Source organism: Caretta caretta, chromosome 1 (assembly GCF_965140235.1).
Source record: "Caretta caretta isolate rCarCar2 chromosome 1, rCarCar1.hap1, whole genome shotgun sequence".
In the NCBI taxonomy this organism is placed as follows: Eukaryota; Metazoa; Chordata; order Testudines; family Cheloniidae; genus Caretta; species Caretta caretta.
In genome coordinates this window covers 354,715,025-354,736,808 of record NC_134206.1, presented here as the reverse complement: position 1 = coordinate 354,736,808, position 21,784 = coordinate 354,715,025, and the positions used below count along the sequence as shown (strand labels likewise).

At 44.8% G+C, this 21,784-nt stretch overlaps 1 protein-coding gene across 12 annotated transcripts in view; it reads left to right on the top strand.

Annotated features, from left to right (window-relative positions):
- Positions 1–21,784, top strand: part of SHANK3 (SH3 and multiple ankyrin repeat domains 3) — a 675,575-nt gene that overhangs the window by 51,719 nt on the left and 602,072 nt on the right. For all 12 annotated transcript variants that reach the window (XR_012666651.1, XM_075124628.1, XM_048820302.2 and 9 more), the window contains exons 2-3: positions 3,599–3,802; positions 15,888–15,959. Coding sequence is in view for 11 of the 12 variants with exons in the window: in XM_075124628.1 (XP_074980729.1) it covers positions 3,599–3,802; positions 15,888–15,959 (276 nt within the window). In the remaining variant the exon portion in view is untranslated. The remainder of the gene's footprint in view (positions 1–3,598; positions 3,803–15,887; positions 15,960–21,784) is intronic.

The window sequence follows — 21,784 nt, the reverse complement described above, 5'->3', positions numbered from 1 at the left end:
TACCCCTAATCATTTTCATTGCCCTTCTCTGTACCTTCACCAATTCTATCTTTTTTGAGATGGGGTGACCAGAACTGCATGCAGTAGTCAAGATGTGGGTGTAGTATGGATTTATATAGTGGCATTATGATATTTACTGTCTTATTATTTATCCATTTCCTAATGGTTCCTAACATTGTTAGCTTTTTTGACTGCTGCTGTATATTGAGTAGATGTTTTCAAAGAACTATCTATGATGACTCTAAAATCTCTTTCTTGAGTGCTAATTTAGACCCCATCATTTTGTCTGTATGGTTGTGATTATGTTTTCCTGTGTGCATTATTTTGCAGTTACCAACACTGAAATTCATCTGCCAGTTTCTTGCCCAGTTGCCCAGTTTTGAGAAATCCCCTTGTAACTCTTAGCTAAGTCCAAAGCAGACTACAATCTTGAGTAATTTTGTATCATCTGCAAACTTTTCCACCTGTTTACCCTTTTTTCCAAATCCTTTATGAATGTCTTAAACAGCACTGATTCCAGTATAGATCATTGGGGGAACCTCATTATTTACCTCTCTCCATTGTGTAAACTACCATTTATTCCTACTCTTTGTTTTCTGCCTTTTAACCACATACTGATCCATGAGAGGATTTTCCCTCTTATCTCATGACTGGCTACTTTGCTTAAGAGCCTTTGGTAAGGGACCTTATCAAAGACATTCTGAAAGTCCTAGTATACTATATTGACTGAATCGCCCATGTCCACCTGTTTGTTGAATCCCTCAGAGAATTCTTATAGATTGGTGAGGCATGATTTATCTTTACAAAAGCCATGTTGACTCTTTCCCATCAAACTGTGTTAATCTATGTGCCTGATAATTCTGTTCTTTATTATAGTTTCAACAGATTTGCCTGGTACTGAAGTTACGCTTACTGGTCTGTAATTGCCAGGATCGCCTCTGGAGCCTTTTAAAAAAATCTGCATTCCATTAGCTATTGTCCAGTCATCTGGTACAAGAGACTGATTTAAGCAATAGGTCACATATCACAATTAGTTGTTTTGCAATTTCATATGTGAGTTCCTTCAGAACTCTTGGATCAATCCCATCTACTCCTGGTGACTTATTACTGTTTAATTATCAGTTTGTTCCAAAACCTCCCCCATTGACACCTGAATCTGGGACAGTTCCTCAGATTTGTCACCTAAAAAGAATGGCTCAGGTGTGGGACTCTTCCTCCGATCCTCTGCAGTGAAGACTGATGCAAAGAATTCATTTAGTTTCTCCGCAATGGTCTTGTTTTCCTTGAGTGCTCCACTATCACCTCAATCGTCCAGTGGCCCCACTGATTGTTTGCAGGCTTCCCACTTCTGATGTACTTAAAATAAATTTCCTGTTAGTTTTTGTGTCTTTTGCTGGTTGCTTTTCATTTTTTTTTTGTCCTGCCTAATTATGCTTTTACGCCTGACTTGCCAGAGTTTATGCTCCTTTCTCTTTTCCTTTGTAGGGTTTCACTTCCAGTTTTTAAAGGATGCCTGTTTGCCTCCAGCTTCCTCTTTTACTCTGCGGTTTAGCCATGGTTTATTTTTTGGGGTCCTCTTACTGTTTTTTTATTTGGGGTTCTGGCACTCCCAGAACCCCGTATTCACCCCTGGCGTGTAATTATGATACGTTTCATACAAAGCATGCTGTGTAAGAGATCATATGAAAAGTCATGATCTGCTGAAACTCATTGTTCTGTCCAAATGTGTATATCATTAGTGTGTATCAAGATATGAGATTTTTGTTGTGTGGTTGTTACTGAAATATGTTGTAAGTTTGCTAGTGGCATACAAAGAAAGCAAACCACTCAAAGGAGGGTCCTCAGGCAGAGGGTACTCAATGACTATTAACAAGCAGGGAAATTGTAATCAGGGGATTTACAATTCAAGGACAGTTGTGGAAGCACCCACACTGGGGGGATTGCTCAACTGGGCAACTCAGGGAAGCCCTCCAGGACCTGCCAAGACAAGTGTCTTCTAGGCACAGGGACTATGGATATAGAAGAGGGGACAGTGGCTGCATGGCTTGGCCTCACTCTCCCCACAACTCAACACCTGGAAACACGTCTGGAAGGGGGAAGGTGGTCCAGGGTTGGAGAAGAATTTCAGCCTGTGTACTGAAGATCTGTAACCTTCTTGTACTATCAGAATGAGGCACTGCTTGATTCAAATCCTGTTTAGTTTATACAGCTTAGATTGTGCGCTTATTTTTATTTTCTTTGGTAACCATCTCTGTCCTTTATGCCTACCACTTATAGTCACTTAAAATCTATCTTTCTGTAGTTAATAAACCTGTTTTATGGTTTACCTAAAACAGTGTGTTTTGGTTGAAGTGCTTGAGAAATCTGCTCAGGAATAAGAGCTGGTGCATTTCCTCTCCACATTGAGGGAGGGATGACTGGGTTATAAATGTATGCTGGTCAGGCTTCTGATCAGGGAAGGATATCACAGCCCCGGGGACCAAAGATGGGGAGCTGGGGGAATTGGCTGGAGCCTCTCTATTGTTAGTTCATGAGTGGCTGGGAGAAGCATTCATGTAACTCAGCTGGGTGTGTCCCTGCCTGGGGATGTCTGTGTGAATGCAGGACCTACCAGAGGTTTTCAGCTTGTCACGGCATCACATGGTGAGAGGGAGCCCAGGTTGGAGGGACAGAGGACTCAGTGGTACCCCAGGTCCAGGCCGCACCCCTGGAAGGCCCCTCACAGTTAGTTTGAGCCTTGTGTTTTTAAATCATCTCCATGTAGTTTGCAGGCATTTCACTCTTGTGACTGTTCCTTTTAATTTCCATTTAACAAGCCTCTTCATTTGTGTAGTTCCCCTTTTTGTGAAGATAAAAGCTGCTGTGGTGAGTTTCTTTGGCATTTTCTCCCCTCCAAGGATGTTGTTAAATGTAGTTATGTTATGGTCTCTATTACTGAGCAGTTTAGCTATATTCATCTCCTGGACCAGATCCTGTGCGCCATTTGGGACTAAATCAAGAACTGCCTCTCCCCTTGTGGGTTCTAGGACTAGCTGCTCCAAGAAGCAGTCATAAATGGTGTCTAGAAATGTTATGTAGAGCTCTGCCTCCTTTTTCAAGGACTCTCCTCCCAATGGTTAAAGACCTCCCTGGGTTCCTTCATTGTCCCTAATTGAGCTTGCAGTCTCCAGCCTTGCAAAATCATTTGTCTCTGTTTATATGTGTGAGATCTTTCCATTTCTGGATATCCAGTTTAAGATGAATAATGGAGTAAACTTCCTGACAGTGAATTGTATGGTATTAAGCCATGGAATACTCTCCCAGACATCCCATTACTTGAAACATTTATTTGCAGAGAGGATAAAACCCTGTAGATTAGATTGTAGAGAATGATCCTGCCCTGGCATCACAGGAGATAGACAAGATGGGACCTAATGAATCTTATCCTCCCTAATTTCTGCAGATTATCTATTTCTACTTACTCACTGCCATGGAAAAGGTTATAGATTTCCTGTTCTAAGCTTGTTCCATGGTCTCACCACTGTTGTTCTTGGATGTGGTTATGGAATTACAGAAATGCTGCGTTGCCATCCCCTAATCACTCTCTTTCTCTCCATAGAAATGTCTGCGGCTAAATCCTGATGTTCCTGTCTGGGTCTCTAAACAGCGCATTCTCTGCACCTTGAACCACAGCCTGAAGGATGTTCTGAACTATGGGCTTTTCCAGCCAGCCTTCAATGGCAGGGCTGGAAAGTTCCTGGATGAGGAGAGACTGCTGAGAGAATACCCTCTGAATCCAGACACTCCTGTCCCCTACCTGGAGGTATCTATCTGCTTTTTTATCTGACTTATGTGGTCTCCATCATGGTAGTGTCTGAGTGCCTCAGAAGTACTAAAGAAAAGTAAGAAAAATCTTTCTTTTTTTTTTTTTTGCCAGTGGGAGTGAAAACATGAATATACCATAACAATTTGGGTGGATGGGTGGGTTAGTGTGTTTGCTTGTGTGAAGAAGTTACGGAGGGCAAGCTGAATCACAGAAACGAGCTTGACATTTAGTTCTCAATGTGCCAAGCGTCCTGGTTATTGTTTGTCTTTGCTGGCAATGGGCTCCACAGTGTTGGTCCTGCTTATGTAAAAGTTCTGTCCCTTGTGATCAACAGCTTCCAGTGGAGTGTAGCTGTTGTGAAAAGCCAAAGTCACGGTGGGAGAGGGAGTTTGTCAGGTAGCTAAGGACTGTCTCACGGAGAACTGGGAATATCAGGACAGAGACCTTGAATTCGATGTTGTATTCAATATGTGTCCATTGCAGAGACTGGAGTACCAAAGTGGTGTGCTTAGGTAACAAGTAGCAGACCCTGTTTGGGCACCCTTTGTGTAATGGGTGCTGGGGGTAAATATTATGTACATCTCCATAACCCTCCCCTTTCCTGCACCTCAGTTTAACTCTTTGCTGAAACACAGGTCAGAGTTCTGTCACTTCAGGACTTTTCAGAAAGCATTACATAGTTAACCCTTATGGACTGTTACATACATAACCCTGAACATAGGTTTTAATAACAGTTCCCTGTCAGCTGCAACGAGAAAGGGCAACACAGAGGGCTGGCTCCAGCTTTTTTGCCACCCCACGCGGCGAAGAAAAAAAGAAAAGAAAAACCCGATTGAGCTGCCGCCGAAGAGGAAGAGAGGGAATGAAGGACTTGCCGCCGAAGGCCCAGACGCACCGCCCCAATAATGCAGGGACTGCCGCCCCTTTCTATTGGCCGCCCCAGGCACCTGCTTCCTCCTCTGGTGCCTGGAGCCGGCCCTGGCAACACAACTTCTTAGTAAACACTTCATACACATTTTAAACATTTTAATCAGTATTTGGAATGTTTAATAGCTTTTATCTGAAAGCTATTATTTAGTAAATCCACCAGTCTTCCTTAGACAGACTTTCACCACTTAGCTGCTGTTAAATATATTTCAATATAAGGTTTCAACAGAACTTGCATACTTTAGCACACACGCATAATGACATCCCCTCTGATCTTCTTTCAGAAATAATTTCTCAGTTTCTGTCTAATGGCCATCATATGCAGTGTGTGGCATCTGGATTCTTCAGACCTTGGGCAGAATAGCAGCTTCTGAGTTATTCTCCAAACACTTCAGAGCCTTGTCAGTAAACAAAAGTCTGGGATTCTAATAGGGAGCAGCGTTCCAGCCCTTGGGTTAATAGCTCTCTTAGTCTACTGAGCTTCTGGTGAGATAAGAAATCTGTAGGCTATAGCCAAAGTTGTACAGGTATTGGGATCAGCATATAAAATATCCATTTCCTGGCTTTCCCCATAAGCGCAGCTGAGTCAGATAAAGATTTATAGCCCCTCATGTTGCTGAGGTCTACCCCTGTTCTTTCTTTATCTGAGACAAAATCCTAATTTCTTCTTCCAGTGTCCGTCTGTCTGTATCCCACTCGTGGTGCGCATGCGCCGCTTGCACAGGATTATGGAATATATTCACAGGCAATGTCCTGCGCACCCTTGTCCTTCCCTCCCAATGGCAGAAAGGGCCACTCCAGCCACCACTCTGAGCACCCCTTGGCAGAGACTCAGAACAACCTCAGTCTCCCATAAGAGTTAGTTTGTAGGTACATAGTTCACTGTACTTTCTGTAGTTACTAGTTTGTTTCATGGTGTTTCATTTTGAGCCAACTAGCAAAAAAATTATTTTCTATAGATATAATTTAGTAGTTAGGATACCTGGTGCCTGAACCCATATTTCCACAATTCAAGACTTGTCCTTCATGTTGGAGAGGTAATTCCCCTTAATGACTAACGTACTCCTTAGGAGAGAGTCATATTCCCTCTAAGTGTGCAATTTCTAACACATTCAAAAAAATACACACAAAAGGCCAGGGAATCTTGGCTAAAACTTTACTGCCTGGAATAATCTGTGGGCATGATCAGATTCAGAAGTGGCTCAAAAGGAAGAAGTTCAAGATTAGATACTTCCCTGAAAACTCATGCAGCTAGTATTCAGCCACTATTACTGCTCCTGGATTGAAGGGGTCAAAGAGAGCTCACTGGTCCTCCAAGAGCTTGTAAATGGCACCACAAACACTGTTGCAACATTCCGTGGTCTGTGCTATCCGCAAGAGAAAGGAGATTACCTCTAATTTTGCCTCTTGGCACTGTTTTCCTTCTCTGGTACCAAACAAAAGGAAACCACAGAGCCAATGGTCTATGGACATGGCTAAATCGGCACAATGCAGTTGGCCCTGCAGAAGTAACTGGAATCAACACCGGCACAACGCTGAGCTAAGAAGGCACCCACTGATCTGTTTGCGGTACCTATGACTTTGGCCTCTCCAGCTAGATCTGCAGCACTGAGAGCTCTTTTGACACCAACTCTTTGAATGCCAGCACGCTCACTGCGAGCTCACTTGGTATAGATTCATTTAGCATGGGCTCAGTCAGTGATGACACACTCACCAGTCACTGGCTCATTCAGCACTGTCCCAGATTTCCATGGTGTTCAGACATCCTGTACCTGCAACACCTATTGAAATATCATTACTACCTAGGCAGTGTCGCGAGTGACTCTGGAACTGAAGTCTCCTCTGGTAGATGTTACCTTTTAATTACTGTCTGTGAATCCTTTTCACCACCAGGGCCACAGGTACCAGTTTTTCTTTCTTTTTTTTTTTTTTCTCTGTCAGTTTACAGGAAGGTCAATGAGTTCACCTCAGGAGTTGGGATCCCCCAAGTGTATCTCCTCCTCTGGAAGTTTTCTTGTCTTCCTCTTTGTCTCCTATTTGCAGTAGAAAACCTTCCCCCAGCCTGGCTCAATTCTCTGTGGGCCAATCCAGGGATATAAAACAGCATAGGAAGTATTCTTGCTATTTTTCATACAGCGGTCATGTTCCTCAGCCTCCCCATGCTCCTTGGGTGCGTCCTTCTTGGCCTGATATGTCATGTCTGTATGGATTCCAGACCTCACTATTTGGTCGTATTAGTTTCATTTTCAGGGTCAATTTCCATTACCTATTCCAAGGTCCAGAGACAAATCTCCTAAACCTGTCTCCAAAGTCTCTCACTCACCTGCAGGGGAAATTATTCAGGAAGAGCAGCAGCAGGTGAATGAAGAAGATGACATAGAGCCATCAGATAGATCCATCCGCACCTCCTCTTTTTTCATCATTCTCATCAGATGAGGCAATGACTCCTCCTGTCCCTGCTACCGTAGATGACTTTAACGCATTTCAGGGGTTGCTTAAGAGGGTGGCTGGAACCTTCTAGGTTCCTCTGGATATGGCACAAGAAAAGGTATATAAACTATTTTCTATTTTGAAGCCTACATACCAGAGTATGGCAGTATTGCCGATCCAGGAGGGGATTTTAGATCTGTGGGCTATTCTAGCTTCAATCTCTGCCACATCAAGACATGTGAATTTGAGACATGAAGTTACATCAAAGGGTTTTTAATTTTTGCATTTTTACTTGCTGTCGTCCTTAGTAGTAACTGCAGCCAATTAAAGATCCAAGTAGTCAGTGAAATATAGGCTGGAGAATAAAAAAGCAAAAAATTGGGTAGTTGGAAGAGAAAAATCTACTCCTTTGCTAACCTGCAGGTCAGGATAGAGCATGATTAGGCCATGTTGGCCAGAAAGGATTTATTTGCAGTGGGATTACACCAGAGAACCGTAAAGAGGTGTTCAGCTCCATTTGTACAGCAGGTCAGTTAGTTACTAGGACTTTCACACAAGCTGTTTTGATGCTGTAGACATGGGAGTGAGATCAGTGATAACAATTGAGTGAGATCAATGGAGTGACAATGAGGAGAGCTTCATGGTTCTTTGAGCGATTGCAGATGTGCACTCCACTCAGATGTGCGTGTGCCCAGTGTGGCAAATCTGGAGAGCTTTGCTTAGCAGCACCCATTGGGGTGGCGATTGTGCCCTCTGGCCCTTGTAGCCTCTCCCAAGACATTGCCCCAATCCCTGTCACTTCCCTCTCACCACCCACAATCTGAGTCAGAGCTTTCATTGGGGTTCTACTGCATGATTACTGATGACAGCAATGAGATTGTCTGTTAGCTTTTGTAAATAGTTAATGAGTAGTACCACTGCACTTATTTAGTTAGTTCAGTAGTTAGTTACTGTTTACTGTATTACCTGGTGCTATGCCCTCACCAGGTTTTAAGCACTCTCCTTTATGTGGGATAGGTCTTCTGAGGATGGGAATTCCCCAAGTGGACATGTTCACCTCCAAAAGGGACAAGAAATGAAAAGCCTGGCCTACATAGCAAATGCTTTCATGATTCCATGCTCAAATCACCTAATCTACGCTTTTCCATCTTGCATTTTCATTCTCAGAGTGTTATAGAAAGTGAGACAAAACAATGCTCGGATCATCCTAGTAGCTCCAGCCTGGCCTCACCAGGTCTGGTACTCAGACCTATTGCTTCTGTCCAGCCAGCAATTCATAACTCTACCTAGCCAGGCAGACATAATCTCCCAGAGTTCCAGCATAATTCTTCACCCAGACCCTGCTTGGATGGTTTGGATGCTATGTGGACGTCATTGTAGCTGTTCATTGGAAATTCAAGATCTTTTGTTACAGAGTAGAAAACCCTTCACTAGGAGAACTGCATGGCCAAATGGAAATATTTTTCCATCTGGTCATCCTCACATGACTATGCTCCGTTACAAGTTTCTACACTTATGATTCTAGACTGTTTACTGTCTTGGAAGCAATCAGGATTGTCCATTAATTCAATCAAGGTTCACTTAGCAGCAATTTCGGCCTTCTATCCACCATTACAGGGAGCCTTAGTATTTTTGCATCGGATGGTTCATGATGTATAAAGGGTCCTATAAGGAACCTATAAGGAAAATAGCTGCACCATGGTATTTGAACATGGTACTCTCATCCCTTATAGATCTTGAACCAATGTCATCTTTCTTATTGCCTCATTTGTCAGTGAAAACAGCAATCATTTCAGCACATAGAATGAGAGATTCGGGCTCTGATGGCAACCCTCTATGTACAATATTTCCAGCAGATAGGGTAACAATGAGATCTTGCCCTAAATTTATTCTGAGAGCGATGTCGGATTTCTGTATTAGTCATTAAATCCATTTGCCAATGTTTTTTCCAAGGCCTCATTTATCTGCGGGAGAGACAAAGCTACACACCTTGGATCTTAAAATGGCACTTCAGTATTATCTTCACAGGACAAGACATATGTGTAAATCACCTGGGCTGTTTATATCATTTAGTATTACATTCAGAGCGAAGGCTGTTTCAACACAAAGACTCTAAATGGGTTTCTGACCCATTGATGAGCTGAGCCCTCCACGTGATAGTAGAACTCGTTCTACCAGAGGCCAGGCTGTTTCAGCAGCATGCAATAGCAGCAACATGGTCTTCCGCTCACACGTTCACTCAAAATTATTCTCTGGTGGTGGCTTCTAGCTCAGATACCCCACTTGGTAGGGTAGCACCACCAAATGTTCAGATGAACTCCTACCTTCCATCCTATGCAGCAGTCAGCTGCGGGCTAATTGCCGGGAGTGGGATCCATGCATATAGATATGCGAAGAAAACATGGTTACTTACTGTACAGTAACTCCGATTCTTCAAGATGCTCTGCACATGCAGATCCCATGAGCCACCCTCTTTTCCCGCAGCTCGGAATTTAACATATGAATTCTGGATGCTGAAGGAACTGAGTGCTGGTTGGGGTCACTCCATCTTTTGTGTCCTCGGGAGGGGAAGAGCAAGGGTGTGCAGGGTGCATTCGCCAACCCAGTGGGTGCTGCTGGTGAGAATATTCCAAACTCCTGTGCATAGGGCATGTGCACCATGTCTAGGATGGACAGAACATCTTGAAGAAACACACTTACTGTCAGGTAAGCTAACTGCTGTAAAAGACAGTTACCAATAGCTAAATGTAAACTCTATAGATTGTATAGCCTCTGGGGCTGATAGAAGTCATCTCTCTCTCTTTTCTCCCCACCCCCGGCTCTCCCTATAGGATCATAAAACACACTGCAGTGGACCATAAATTATCCTGAGAGCTTCCCTAGATTTTTTCCTTCCTCTGAAGCAGTGTATGCTGGCTGCTGTCACAGGTGGGATACTGAATTAGATGAGCCATGAGTCTGATCCAGTCTGGGAATTCCTATATCCTATGCCTGTACTAGCCAGGAATTGAACCTAGATCAGTTCCACCTGTTACCTTAGTAGGATTCTCTATTTTCTGGGGATAGAGTACAGGCCTTCTTGTTTACTATCTAAAGAGCTCTGTCCGTTGGGGATCAAACTGAGCTTTACTCCTCAAAGGAGTTAATGTTAAACAATATTTACTAGGGATAAACATTTTAAAATCAGCAGGCCTGGCTAACTTGTACCCAAGAGACCTAAAATTGACTGAGGAGGTCTCTGGCCCACTGATGTTAATTTTTAATAAATCTTGGATTCTGGGGAAATTCCAGAAGACTGGAAGAGTGCTAATGTTGTGCCAATATTCAAAAAGGGCAAGTGGGATGACCCGAATAACTATGGGACGGTTAGCGTGACATTAATCCTGGGCAAAATAACAGGAAATCTGATCCAGGAGTCAATTGATAAAGGGAGTATAGTTAATGCCAGTCAACGTGGTTTTATGGAAAATAAAGCTTGTCAAACAAATGTGATTTCATTCTTTGAGATTACAAGTTTGGTTGATAAAGGTAACTGTGTAGATATAATATACTTAGACTTTTGTAAAGTGTTTGACTTAGTACTGCATAAAGAACAGGAGTACTTATGGCACCTTAGAGACTAACAAATTTATTGGAGAATAAGCTTCCGTGGGTTACAGCCCACTTCATCAGATGAATAGAATGGAACATATAGTAAGAAGATATATATATATATATATACACACACACAGAGAGAACATGAAAAGGTGGAGTAAGAGGCTAATTAATTAAAATGAGCTATTATCAGCAGGAGAAAAAAACTTTTGTAGTGATAATCAAGATGGCCCATGTAGACAGCTGACAAGAAGGTGTGAGGATACTCAACATGGGGAAATAGATTCAATATGTGGAATGACCCAGCCACTCCCAGTCTCTAGTCAAACCCAAGTTAATGGTATCTAGTTTGCATGTTAAGTATTCTCACACCTTCTTGTCAACTGTCTACATAGCATCTTGATTATCACTACAAAAGTTTTTTTCTCCTGCTGATAATAGCTCATCTTAATTAATTAGCCTCTTACTCCACTTTTTCATGTTCTCTGTATGTGTGTATATATATATCTTCGTACTATATGTTCCATTCTATGCATCTGATGAAGTGGGCTGTTGTCCACGAATGCTTATGTTCAAATAAATGTGTTAGTCTCTAAGGTGCCACGAGTACTCCTGTTCTTTTTGCAGATACAGACTAACACGGCTGCTACTCTGAAACCTTAGTACCGCATGACATTCTGATTAAAAATTAGCCCAATACATGAGTTAAGATCTGGCTAAGCAGTATCTCAAAATGTAGTTCTCAGGGGAGAATCATCATCGCATGGGGGTGCGATGTTCCGCCTGATGCTATTCAGTGTTTTCATCAGTGTTCTGGAGGTAAATATAAAATCACTGCTGATACAATTTGCCGATGACCCAGAGAGGGCAGAGCAGCAAATAATAATAAGGACAAAAGGTAGTCAAACAAAGTGATTAGGATTGTTTGGTAAACTAGGCCCATTAAAAAATGTATTTTAGAACAGCCAAATCCAAAGTTGTACATCTAGGAAAAAGGAGTGCAGGCCACATCTGCAGAATGGGGGACTGTAACCTGGAAAGCTGTGACACTGAAAAGAATTTAGGGGTCATAGCGGACAAGCAACTGCACAAGAGCTCCCAATGCAAAGCTGTGGCAAAAAGTGTAATTGTGATTCTGGGATGTATGAACACGGGAATAGTGAGTAGGACAGGGGTGGGCAAACTATGGCCCCGGGGCCGCATCCGGTCCTTCAGATGTTTTAATCTGGCCCTTGAGCTCCTGCTGGGGAGTGGGATCTGGGGCTTGCCCCGTTCCAGCTGGGGAGTGGGGTCTGGGGCTTGCCGTTCTCCACGTGTGCTGTGGCTCTGCACAGCTCCCAGAAGCAGCGACATGAAGCAGCGTAGGGGCAGCCAGGGGGGTCCACACACTGCCCCTGCCCCAAGTGCTGCCCCCGCAGCTCCTATTGGCCAGGAACCACAGCCAATGGGAGCTGCAGGGGCGGCGCCTGCGGACTAGGCAGTGCACAGAGGCACCTGGCCGCACCTCCTCATAGGAGCTGGAGTGGGGACATGCCGCTACTTCCAGGAGCTGCTTGAGGTAAGTGCCACCTGGATCCTGCACCCCTGACCCCCTCCCATGCCCCGACCCCCTCCCATGCCCCAACCCCCTGCCCCAGCCCTCATCCCCCTCCCGCCTTCCGAACCTCTCCCTCCAAGCCCAGAGCATCCTCCTGCACCCCCAACTCCTTATCCCCAGCCCCACCCCAGAGCTTGCACTCCCAGCCTGAGCTCTTCCTCCCCCCCCCACACTCCAACCCTCTGCCCCAGCCCAGAGCTCCCTCCCACACCCTGAACTCCCCATTTCTGGCCCCACCCCAGAGGCTGCACCCCCAGCCAGAGCCCTCACCCCCTCCTGCATCCTAACCCCCAATTTCATGAGCATTCATGGCCCACCATACAATTTCCATACCCAGATGTGACCCTTTGGCCAAAAAGTTTGCCCACTTCTGGAGTAGGAGTAGGAGTAGGGAGGGGATTTTTTCCATATGGCAAAGGTGAGACTGATACTGGGATCATCGTGAATAGTTCTCTGACAACATCTGCTCCATGTGCGGCAGCAGTGAAAAAAGCTAGCAGCATGTTAGGAACCATTAGGAAAGGGATTGATAATGAGACAGGAAATACCATAATGCCACTCTATAAATCCATGGGACGCCCACACCTTGAATACTGTGTGTAGTTCTGGTTCCCCGCCCCACTTAAAAAAGATATATTGGAATTGAAAAGGATGCAGAAAAGGGAAACAAAAATTATTAGGAGTACGGAACAGCTTCCTTGTGAGGAGAGATTAAAAAGATGGGGATTGTTCAGCTTCGAAAAGAGACGACGAAGGTGGAATATGACGGAGGTCTATAAAACCATGACTGGTGGGAAGATGGTGACTAGGGACATGTTATTGACCTCTTCGCATAATGTGAGAATTAGGGATCACCCAATGAAATTAAAGAAGATTTAAAACAAACAAAAGGAAGTACTTCTTCACACAATGCACAGACAACTGGTGGAACTCATTGCCGTGGAATGCTGTGAAGACCAAAAATATAACAGGGTTAAAAAAAGAGTTAGATAAATTCATGGAGGACAGGTCCATCTGTGGCTATTAGCCAAGATGGTCAGGAATGCAGCCCCATGTGCCAAGTGTCCCTAAACCTCTGACTTCCAGAAGCTGGGACTGGACGACGGGGTGGATCACTCGATAAATTGCCCTCTTCTGTTCATTCCCTCTGAAGTGCTTGGCACTGGCCACTGTCGGAAGACAGGACACTGGGCTAGACAGACCATTGGTCTGACCCAGTGTGACCATTTTTTATGTTCTGGTGTTCATCCTTAAGAAGGTTGTTGAAAAACAAGTGGGTGCAGAAAAGAGCCACAAAAATTATTCAAGGGCTGGAAAAAATGACTTACTTAAAGAGCTCTGTCTGGTTAGTTTATTAAAATGAAGATTGAGAAGTGACTTGATTACAGTGTCTAAGTACCTGTATGGGGAGAAAATACCAGGTGTTAAAGGACTCTTTAATCTAGTGGAGAAAGGCAGAACCAGTGCCTGGAAGCTGAAGCCAGACAAATTCAAATTGGAAATAAGGCACAGATTTTCAACGGGTGCTTAACCACTGGTACAAATAATCAAGGGAAGTGCTGGATATTCCATCTCTTCATGTCTTCAGATCCAAACTGGTTGCCTTTCTGGAAGAGATGCTTTAGCCAAACACAAGTTATTGGGCTAGGTACAATGTTAACTGGAAAAATTCTATGGCCTGTCATGTAGAGGGGGGGCAGACTAGATCATCTGATGGTCCTTTCTAGACCTAAAATTTGTATTAAACAAAGGCTCTTTAACCTGTGAAATGACGTGAGATCTAGAATAATAAAATCATAGAAGTGCAGGGCTGGAAGGGACCTTGAGAAGTCATCTAGTCCTGCGCCCTGCGCTGAGGCAGGACTAAGTAAACCTAGACCTTTCCTGACAGGTGTTTGTCTAATAACTTGTTCTTAAAAATCTCCAATGACAGGGATTCCACAACCTCCCTGAGAAGCCTATTCCAGTACTTAACCGCCCTTATAGTTAGAAAGTTTTTCCTAATATCTAACCTAAATCTTATTTGCTATAGATTAAGCCCATTGCTTCTTGTCTGACCTTCAGGGGACATGGAGAACAGTTGATCACCATCCTCTTTATAGGTCCCTTTAACATATTAGAAGACTGTTCTCAGGTTCCCCCTTCAGTCTTCTTTTCTCACAGCTAATGCAAGATCTACATTAAAAAGTTAGGTCGACTCAACTGCGTCACCCAGAAGTGCGAAAAATCCGCACCCCTGAGCCAGTGTAGTTGAGATGACCTAACTTGTGGTGCAGACAGCACTAGATCAATGGATGAATTCGTCTGTCGGCTTAGCTGCCACCTCTTGGGGAGGTGGATTAACGACAGTGACGGGAGAACTCCTCCCTTTGCTGTCCTGCGTGGCTACACTGAAGTGCTGCAGCAGCGCAGCTGCAATGCTTTAAGTGTAAACGTAGCCTAAACATGCACAGTTTTCATTAAACCTTTCCTCATAGAGCAGGTTTGCTCAACCTTTCGTCATTTGTGTTGCTCTCCTCTGGACTCTCTCCAATTTGTCCACATCATTCTTAAAGTGCGGCGCCCAGAGCTGGACACAGTACTCCAGCTGAGGTCTAACCACGCTGCAGAGAGCAGGACGATTACCTCCTGTGTCTTAGGTAATGTCCACTCCATGAGCTAGGAGTGTGGTTTCCCTGCCTGGGTGCACAGGCTCGGAGTAGCTCGATGAGAGCGATGATGAACAGAAACGGCAGTGTAGCATGACTGAGCTGTACCTAGTACCTACCCACCAATTTCAGGCAGGTTTGTACTTGGCACAGCTCAGTCGTGCTTTCGCTGACACTGCCTCTGCTGTTGCTGCTACACGGCTGTGTATACTTGCGTGAGCTCTCACCGAACTACTGCAAGTGTGTGCACAAGAGCAGGGGAATTACACCCCTAACTTGTCGTGAAGACGTAGCCTTACATACAAGACTCCTGTTAATATGCACAAGAATATTAGCCTTTTTTTTAACTGCATTACATCGTTGGCTCCGACTCAGTTTGTGATCCATTTTAGCCCTCAGACCCTTTTCAACTGTACTGCTGCCAAGGCAGTCCTTCCCCATTTTGTATTTGTGCATTTGATTTTTTCCTTCCTAAGTGAAGTACTTTGCACTTGTCTTTATTGAATTTCATCTTGTTGATTTCAGACCAGTTCTCCAATTTGTCAAGGTCATTTTGAATTCTAATCCTGCCCTCCAAAGTGCTTGCAACCCCACCCAGGTTGGTGTCCTCACAAATTTTATAAGCATATTTTCCACTCCATTATTCAAGTCATTAATGAAAATATTGATTAGCACTGGGCCCAGGATTGACCTATGTGGGACCCCACTAGATGTGTTCCCCCACTTTGACAGCAAACCATTCATAACTACTCTTTGAGTACAGTCTTTAAGCCAGCTTTTCCCCCCACCGTATAGTAATTTCATCGAGACCACATTCCCCTGTATTGCCCTTGGCTTTTGTTCGGCTTTTGTGTCTGACCACTTTTCTTTCCCTTCTCCTCTCTAGTTCCGGTACAAGAGGCGTGTGTACACCCAGAGTCTGCTGGATGACAAGCAGTTTGCCAAGCTCCACACAAAGGTAAGACTGGCATCTAGCCTCAGGGAGCTTGAAGTCTGGATAGCTGTATCGACAGCCTATCCAGATAAGTCATAGTCTGTCAGAGAGACTCTCGCTGGCAAAGAGAGTGTTGGAGAAGAAGAGATTTGTGTACATTCCAGACTTCCCCCTTTGCCAGACCTCAAATTCCCCCCTAAAAATGTATGTTGATTGCCAAGGGCTGGATTGTGTTACTTAGTGATCTGAGCTGAAGGCCCCCCCATGGAACTGTGGCTGGAAGCCCACCTTGGTGACATTGAACTGATTACATACTCTCAGCAATCAGTTGTGCAGCTGGACTGAGTTCTGAGGGAGAGGTCAGGGCTAAGCCTCTCCTGGGATGGTGAGGCTGGGAGAAACACATGATGGGCCAGCTGAAGAGCCGCTTTATTCGCTGATTTTGATGAGTCACTGAATACCAGTACAGCACAATGGTGTACATTGACAAGCACCCTTCCTCTCCCCTGGCAGACACTGCAGGGCTTCTCTTCCTCACGTACAGAAACATTATTGCACTGCCTTGTCCCCAGGCTTTAACCCATGTGTGTATCAGGACAGGAGAGTCTGATTTCTTTGGGGACTCGTCATCTGGCCTGAACTAAGTTCAGAATGGAGACAACTTTAGTAAAAAGAGCAAAAGATTTTTTTGTGGTTGTTTCCTGGAAAGGAATGTACTTTCCAAGTCCTCCACTTCCCAAGTACACTGCAGATGGGTGGTGTGTGTGTGTGTGTGACAGAGAGAGACTTCAGATGTTACACTGGGAAGAACTTTTTTTCAGGAACCTAGCTGAAACTCAGATATTACTGTCAGGCATAGACACCCTTCTTTCCCCCGAGCCTGATTCTCCCCCCCTCAGGCCAAGGTATCCTTAATTGTTGTTGATTTGTATAGTGGTAGTGCATAGAGGGCTCAATCAGGATCGGGCCCAGTTGTGCTGGATGCTGCACAAGGACTTAAAAAGACAGGATTTCCTGTTTTGAAAAGCTTAGGGTTTAATTGGAAGCAAGATGCAATCAGCAAGTATGAGAAACAATGGATGATAAAAGAGGAATGAGGCAAGACTTCCTGTCCCTCAGCTCCAAAGATTAGCTGTGTACATAGCTTGCTTGATGGGTCCAACACATTTGAAAGTATTAAAAAATATAAATAAACAAATAGTGTGAGCTACTCCTGACTCCCTGCATTCTGGCCATCAATAAGGGTTGATTTCTTATAAGAGTCACAGGAGAAGAGGGATTTAAAGAGGAGAGAGTAGTGGCTTTATGGAGAACCTCATAATGTGTGTTCTTCCCCACATGCCATCATTTGACTCTGACCTGCTCGGATGTGGACCCCTCGTATCTACCCTCAGGCATAGACTCTGACTTACTCAAACTGGGGCAACCTTGAGCCATCTCCAGGCACGGCTTCTTCAGCTGCCAGTCACTCTTGCACTGTGAAATAGAAAGTGTATTATTAGTGCACTGTGGAATTTCCTTCAGACACATGCCATTTGTCCCTGTTTTTTCCTCCATGCTCATGGCAGTGTTGGAGTCTGTTTGACCTTCAGCTGTAGGCTTCCTTAGTTTAACTCCTGGCACAATTCCACAGGTCAATACTGGGATGTTGGGATCTTTGATGCTGCTGACTTATGCTGCTGGGCAGAGGGGCAGAAAAGGGTCAGTTGGTCTATAAAACAACAGCAGCTGAATGGGAGGAACTCTTAACAGATCCTAAGCAGAAAGAGAGAAAACAATCTCCCCAAAAGGCTTGTCCTTCCAGATGGGACCCTCAAACCCAGAAGAGGGAATTACAGACCCTTCCGTTAGCCTTTGCAGGGTTGCCGCAACATGAGACTAACTGTGTCTGTGGAGTGAGTCAAGGGAGAGATTTTATGCAGCGAGTAGCATGATGTTTGGCACAAGAACATCTGAGCAATGGACACAAGTCTCCCGCACTCTCCTAGTGGCAAGGAGTTCAAGTCACTATTGTATGGCACTAGTGGACTGTGCAGCTTGAGGGCCATGTTTTCAGAAAGGCGGGGGGCTGAGGACTAGTGTATAGTGGGGGGACATCTGAGCCTGTGTGCAATGTGCTGCCCCCAAAGATGTGTGGGGAAGGGCATAGGCACTTTGCAGACAAACCTCTATTAAAAATAATCCCTTTGTGTTGGGTCTTCTTTTGTTCCCCAAACTGTATTGAATCTGTCCCTTATTATACAGACAGGGCAGTGCAATGAAAAGCTGAGCCTCCAGTCCCACCTGATTTCTGTGGGGAAGATGCTGACTTGTGCATTTAATTTAGTTAGCTTTTTCCTGTGTATGTGTGTTGCATCCACTGATGTGTCGCTCCGAGGTCGTGAGGATCAGACAGCAAAAGAGAAGCCCATATCCAGCAGCCAACTGGAGAGACCGTTCCCTGTGAGGGACAGAGAAATACAGTGGCAAAGAGAGAGGGGGAGGCTGTCAGACAGAGAGACAAAGTGTGTGTGTGTGTTACATGCACGCCGGCTGCTCACTTGAAGAGAACACGGTCCTGAAAGCCAGTGCTGGTGTAACCTGTACCCTCGGCACAGACTGCTGTTGCTTTACTTGGAGAGAATGAGATTGTGGAAAGCATGTGTTTGCAAGCTCCACATCCCGGTTTGGAGCCTTCTCTGGCCTGAGACAGGGACTGAGAGATCGGAGTGAGAAAGGAGAGGGGCAGAGTGAGGGACATGGGCTCCTCCCTAGGAAGAAAACTGACTGAACAGAAAGACAAAAGGCAAACTTCAGGGGCCAGCAGGTCCAGAATGAAGAGCAAGGTACCCTCTGCTTCCATCCTCATCTCCTATTCTGTTCTCACAATTACAGCCCTAGGCGTCTGTCTCTCTGTGAGTAGTGGCGTGGTGTGTTGGTGCTGGGACGGCCCTCACACGCTGTGTGAGTGACATTGTGGCTGATGGATGTGATGGATCTCAGAGGAGCATTGGATTTGGGTGAGAGATTTTGTGTTTGAGAAACACTTTTTGTGGAATATCTCTGAGACCAGTCTGAGGGCAGAGTTTATTTCCCTGTGATGTGACCATTGGTATGTAGTTGGCTTACATTTCTAAGCAAACTGGTGTGTATATTTATACTCCTTCCTTTGTGTGGTTTGGGGCATCAGTTTTGAGGCTGTTTCCCTTGGGAAAATGGATGCACATAGCTGATTTATTTTGGGCAGTGTATAGAGTACAGTTCTCTCAGGAGAAAGACATGAAAACAGGATTGATTCTACATGGTTTGTGGTGCTGTGGAACCTCATGGTGCTGTAGTGCATAGCATATTTCTAGAGGCAGTTGTTTTGAATACTATAAGAGATTTGTCCATTTGCTCAGCAGAGTACAAGAGACTACATTTCAGTGGCCAGCTGCATTTGGCATTACAGAGTGGGGGACGGAAGGGGAAAGGAAAGGAGGATCCTTGTACTCTATACCTTCCCTGCATTCTGACCATATCTGTGTTTGTGGCTGTGGTTCTCTCATGGCAGTGATGATTAGGATATCTCTGGAGGTGGGGTTGGGTGGTGTCTTCCGTGGTGCTGGAATTTGGCATTCTCTCTTAAACAAAGCTATTATGGCTGTTGGTTGGGGTGTCAAAGACAATACAGACTGGTGACATTTTGGTGCTGCTTAGTTTTGTTTAAAAACCTGCCTTCTGTATGCTCATAATTTTTTGATAAATTACCCAGGTTTGGGCTGAATTTTCTCATGACTCAGTCTTGCCAACTCTTTGCAATTTTATTGCTAGTCTTTAAATTTTTTTAAAGACCCAGCTCCCAGAGCCATGTGATTGTGTGAGAATGTCAGCTTCCACTTCAGAATAAAGCAAATTTTAGTCCTTGTGGTTGCAGAGAAAAGTCTGAAAATGTAAACTGTAGTATTCAGAAACCAAAAGACAAATGAAAAGAACATAGTTAATTTTTTTAAAAATCTCATAATGTAAGCCAATCTCTTGGTTTTTGGGGGCCTGATTCATGCCCCTAAAAGCTTGGTGTTGGTAATACTGAACTGTGACTTTGTAGCATTCTGTCTGTGAGTTATCAGCATGTTGTGCAAGAAGCCACTATGCAGGCAGAAAAACATGAAAGGTTGGAAAGATTTCTGCCACTAGGGTTCTGGACAGCTAGGAGGGTCTGGCTAAGTCAGGCACTTGTCTGGGGGAAGGTTGGGAGAGGGGATGAAATCTTCTAGATGATGTTTAGTTCTGTGGTTTCTGTATACTTCATTTCTTAGAAATTCTGATCTGTTATTTGTCTTAGGAGCTGAGAGGCCTGCTCACCCAGATGGGGAGAGATAGAAAGCAGCCATTTAAGCAAGTATCCTAGGGCTCAACCTTATTCATCCTATACTGATGCCCTCTGCTCTCTCTCTCTGAGGACGGAGAGAAAGGTGTAGGGGGCAGGGGGTCTCCCTGCTGAACATCTCTTGCTGTTATTTAGCATTTATCTGTATTGCAGCAGTGCCCAGAATGCCCAGTGGAGATTAGGGCCCCTGGTGCTGGCCAGCACACGCTCCTGTCAGAGCCTGCTCCTGCCCCAAAGGTAGAATCAACAAATAGGTGTAAGAAACAAGTGGAAGATGTTGAGGTGGGATATTGAGGGGAAGAGTGACCGGAATGTGGGCTACCTAGGGACAGGAAGATGGGTTACGTAGACCGACAGTGCACAATTGACAGAACTGAGGGTTTTTTACAGGTAAATAAGAAACTTTGATCATGTCAGTTATCCTGACTGTCTCATTTAAACTCCCTCACCCTTTTTGCATGGACCACCTTCTCTGAGCCTGTAAAAATTTTCCCCCTATGTCTGGGAAGAAAATATCTCTGGCAGACCTTCCCGTGGATTCTGGGAAGTGTAACATCCCAGCACACAGATGTGCTCATTTGTTAAAGGAGTTTCACCTCTGTGTGCAGAGAAAAGACTCCATGACACTCTGTAATACATTAATTGGATAATTCAGGAGCTCTATACTGCATGAGGCAACTAGCCCTACTGAGGCATGCCAGACGTTTTCCTCCTGGGGCAGTTAACTAAAGCTAGTCCTCTTTCACAGCCAGACTCCAGGTAATTAGTCAGTTTCCATCTCATAATAAACAAATAAAAAGATACAATGAACAGTCATATTGTGTTACAGTTAATGTCACCTGCAGAAATGCATGCACCTCTGGGGTGGAGCGCAGCAGCTCTTTCACAGCAGTGTTAATGTGCCTGTTTAGGTCAGGAAGCGAAGGACAATCCTGTGTCCAGCTGAGCTTACGACAGGTGGGGGGAATGGGGTCAGTAGAATGTACTTAGCTGAGTTAGAAATTGGCTGGGACATCAGGGTTAACACCCTGACTCTTGCCAAAAGCACCATGGGTTGCTAACGTATATGAGTGGTCAGGGACTTGGGGATTGATAGCTGCTGATGGTAGCATCCTTTAGTTGCGACATACAACTAACACTGCACTGAGGCTTTGGGGTCAGTGCTAATTCCAAAGGGAAAGTGCTCACATAGACACCCACGCTACCAGCTGCTCTGAGCATCCCCTAATGCTGTGCCAGACATTGGGGTTCGTACTGATTCGGTGGGGACAGTGCCTCCACTGAGTGACTCACGCTGTTCCTTGCGGCACACTTCTTTACACTGTGCAGAGGCTGTTACTGACTCTGAAACAAGAATCCCCCCTTCAGAGTCAACCATACCACTCCCTTTATCACAGCTCCACCCTGGAGCACAAAGTTAGAGGGGAGAGCGCTCCCAGTGGATTCTGCTTCTGAGGGCTAGAATGCCTGCCACGGAATCACCAGCACTACTAGGTGCTCT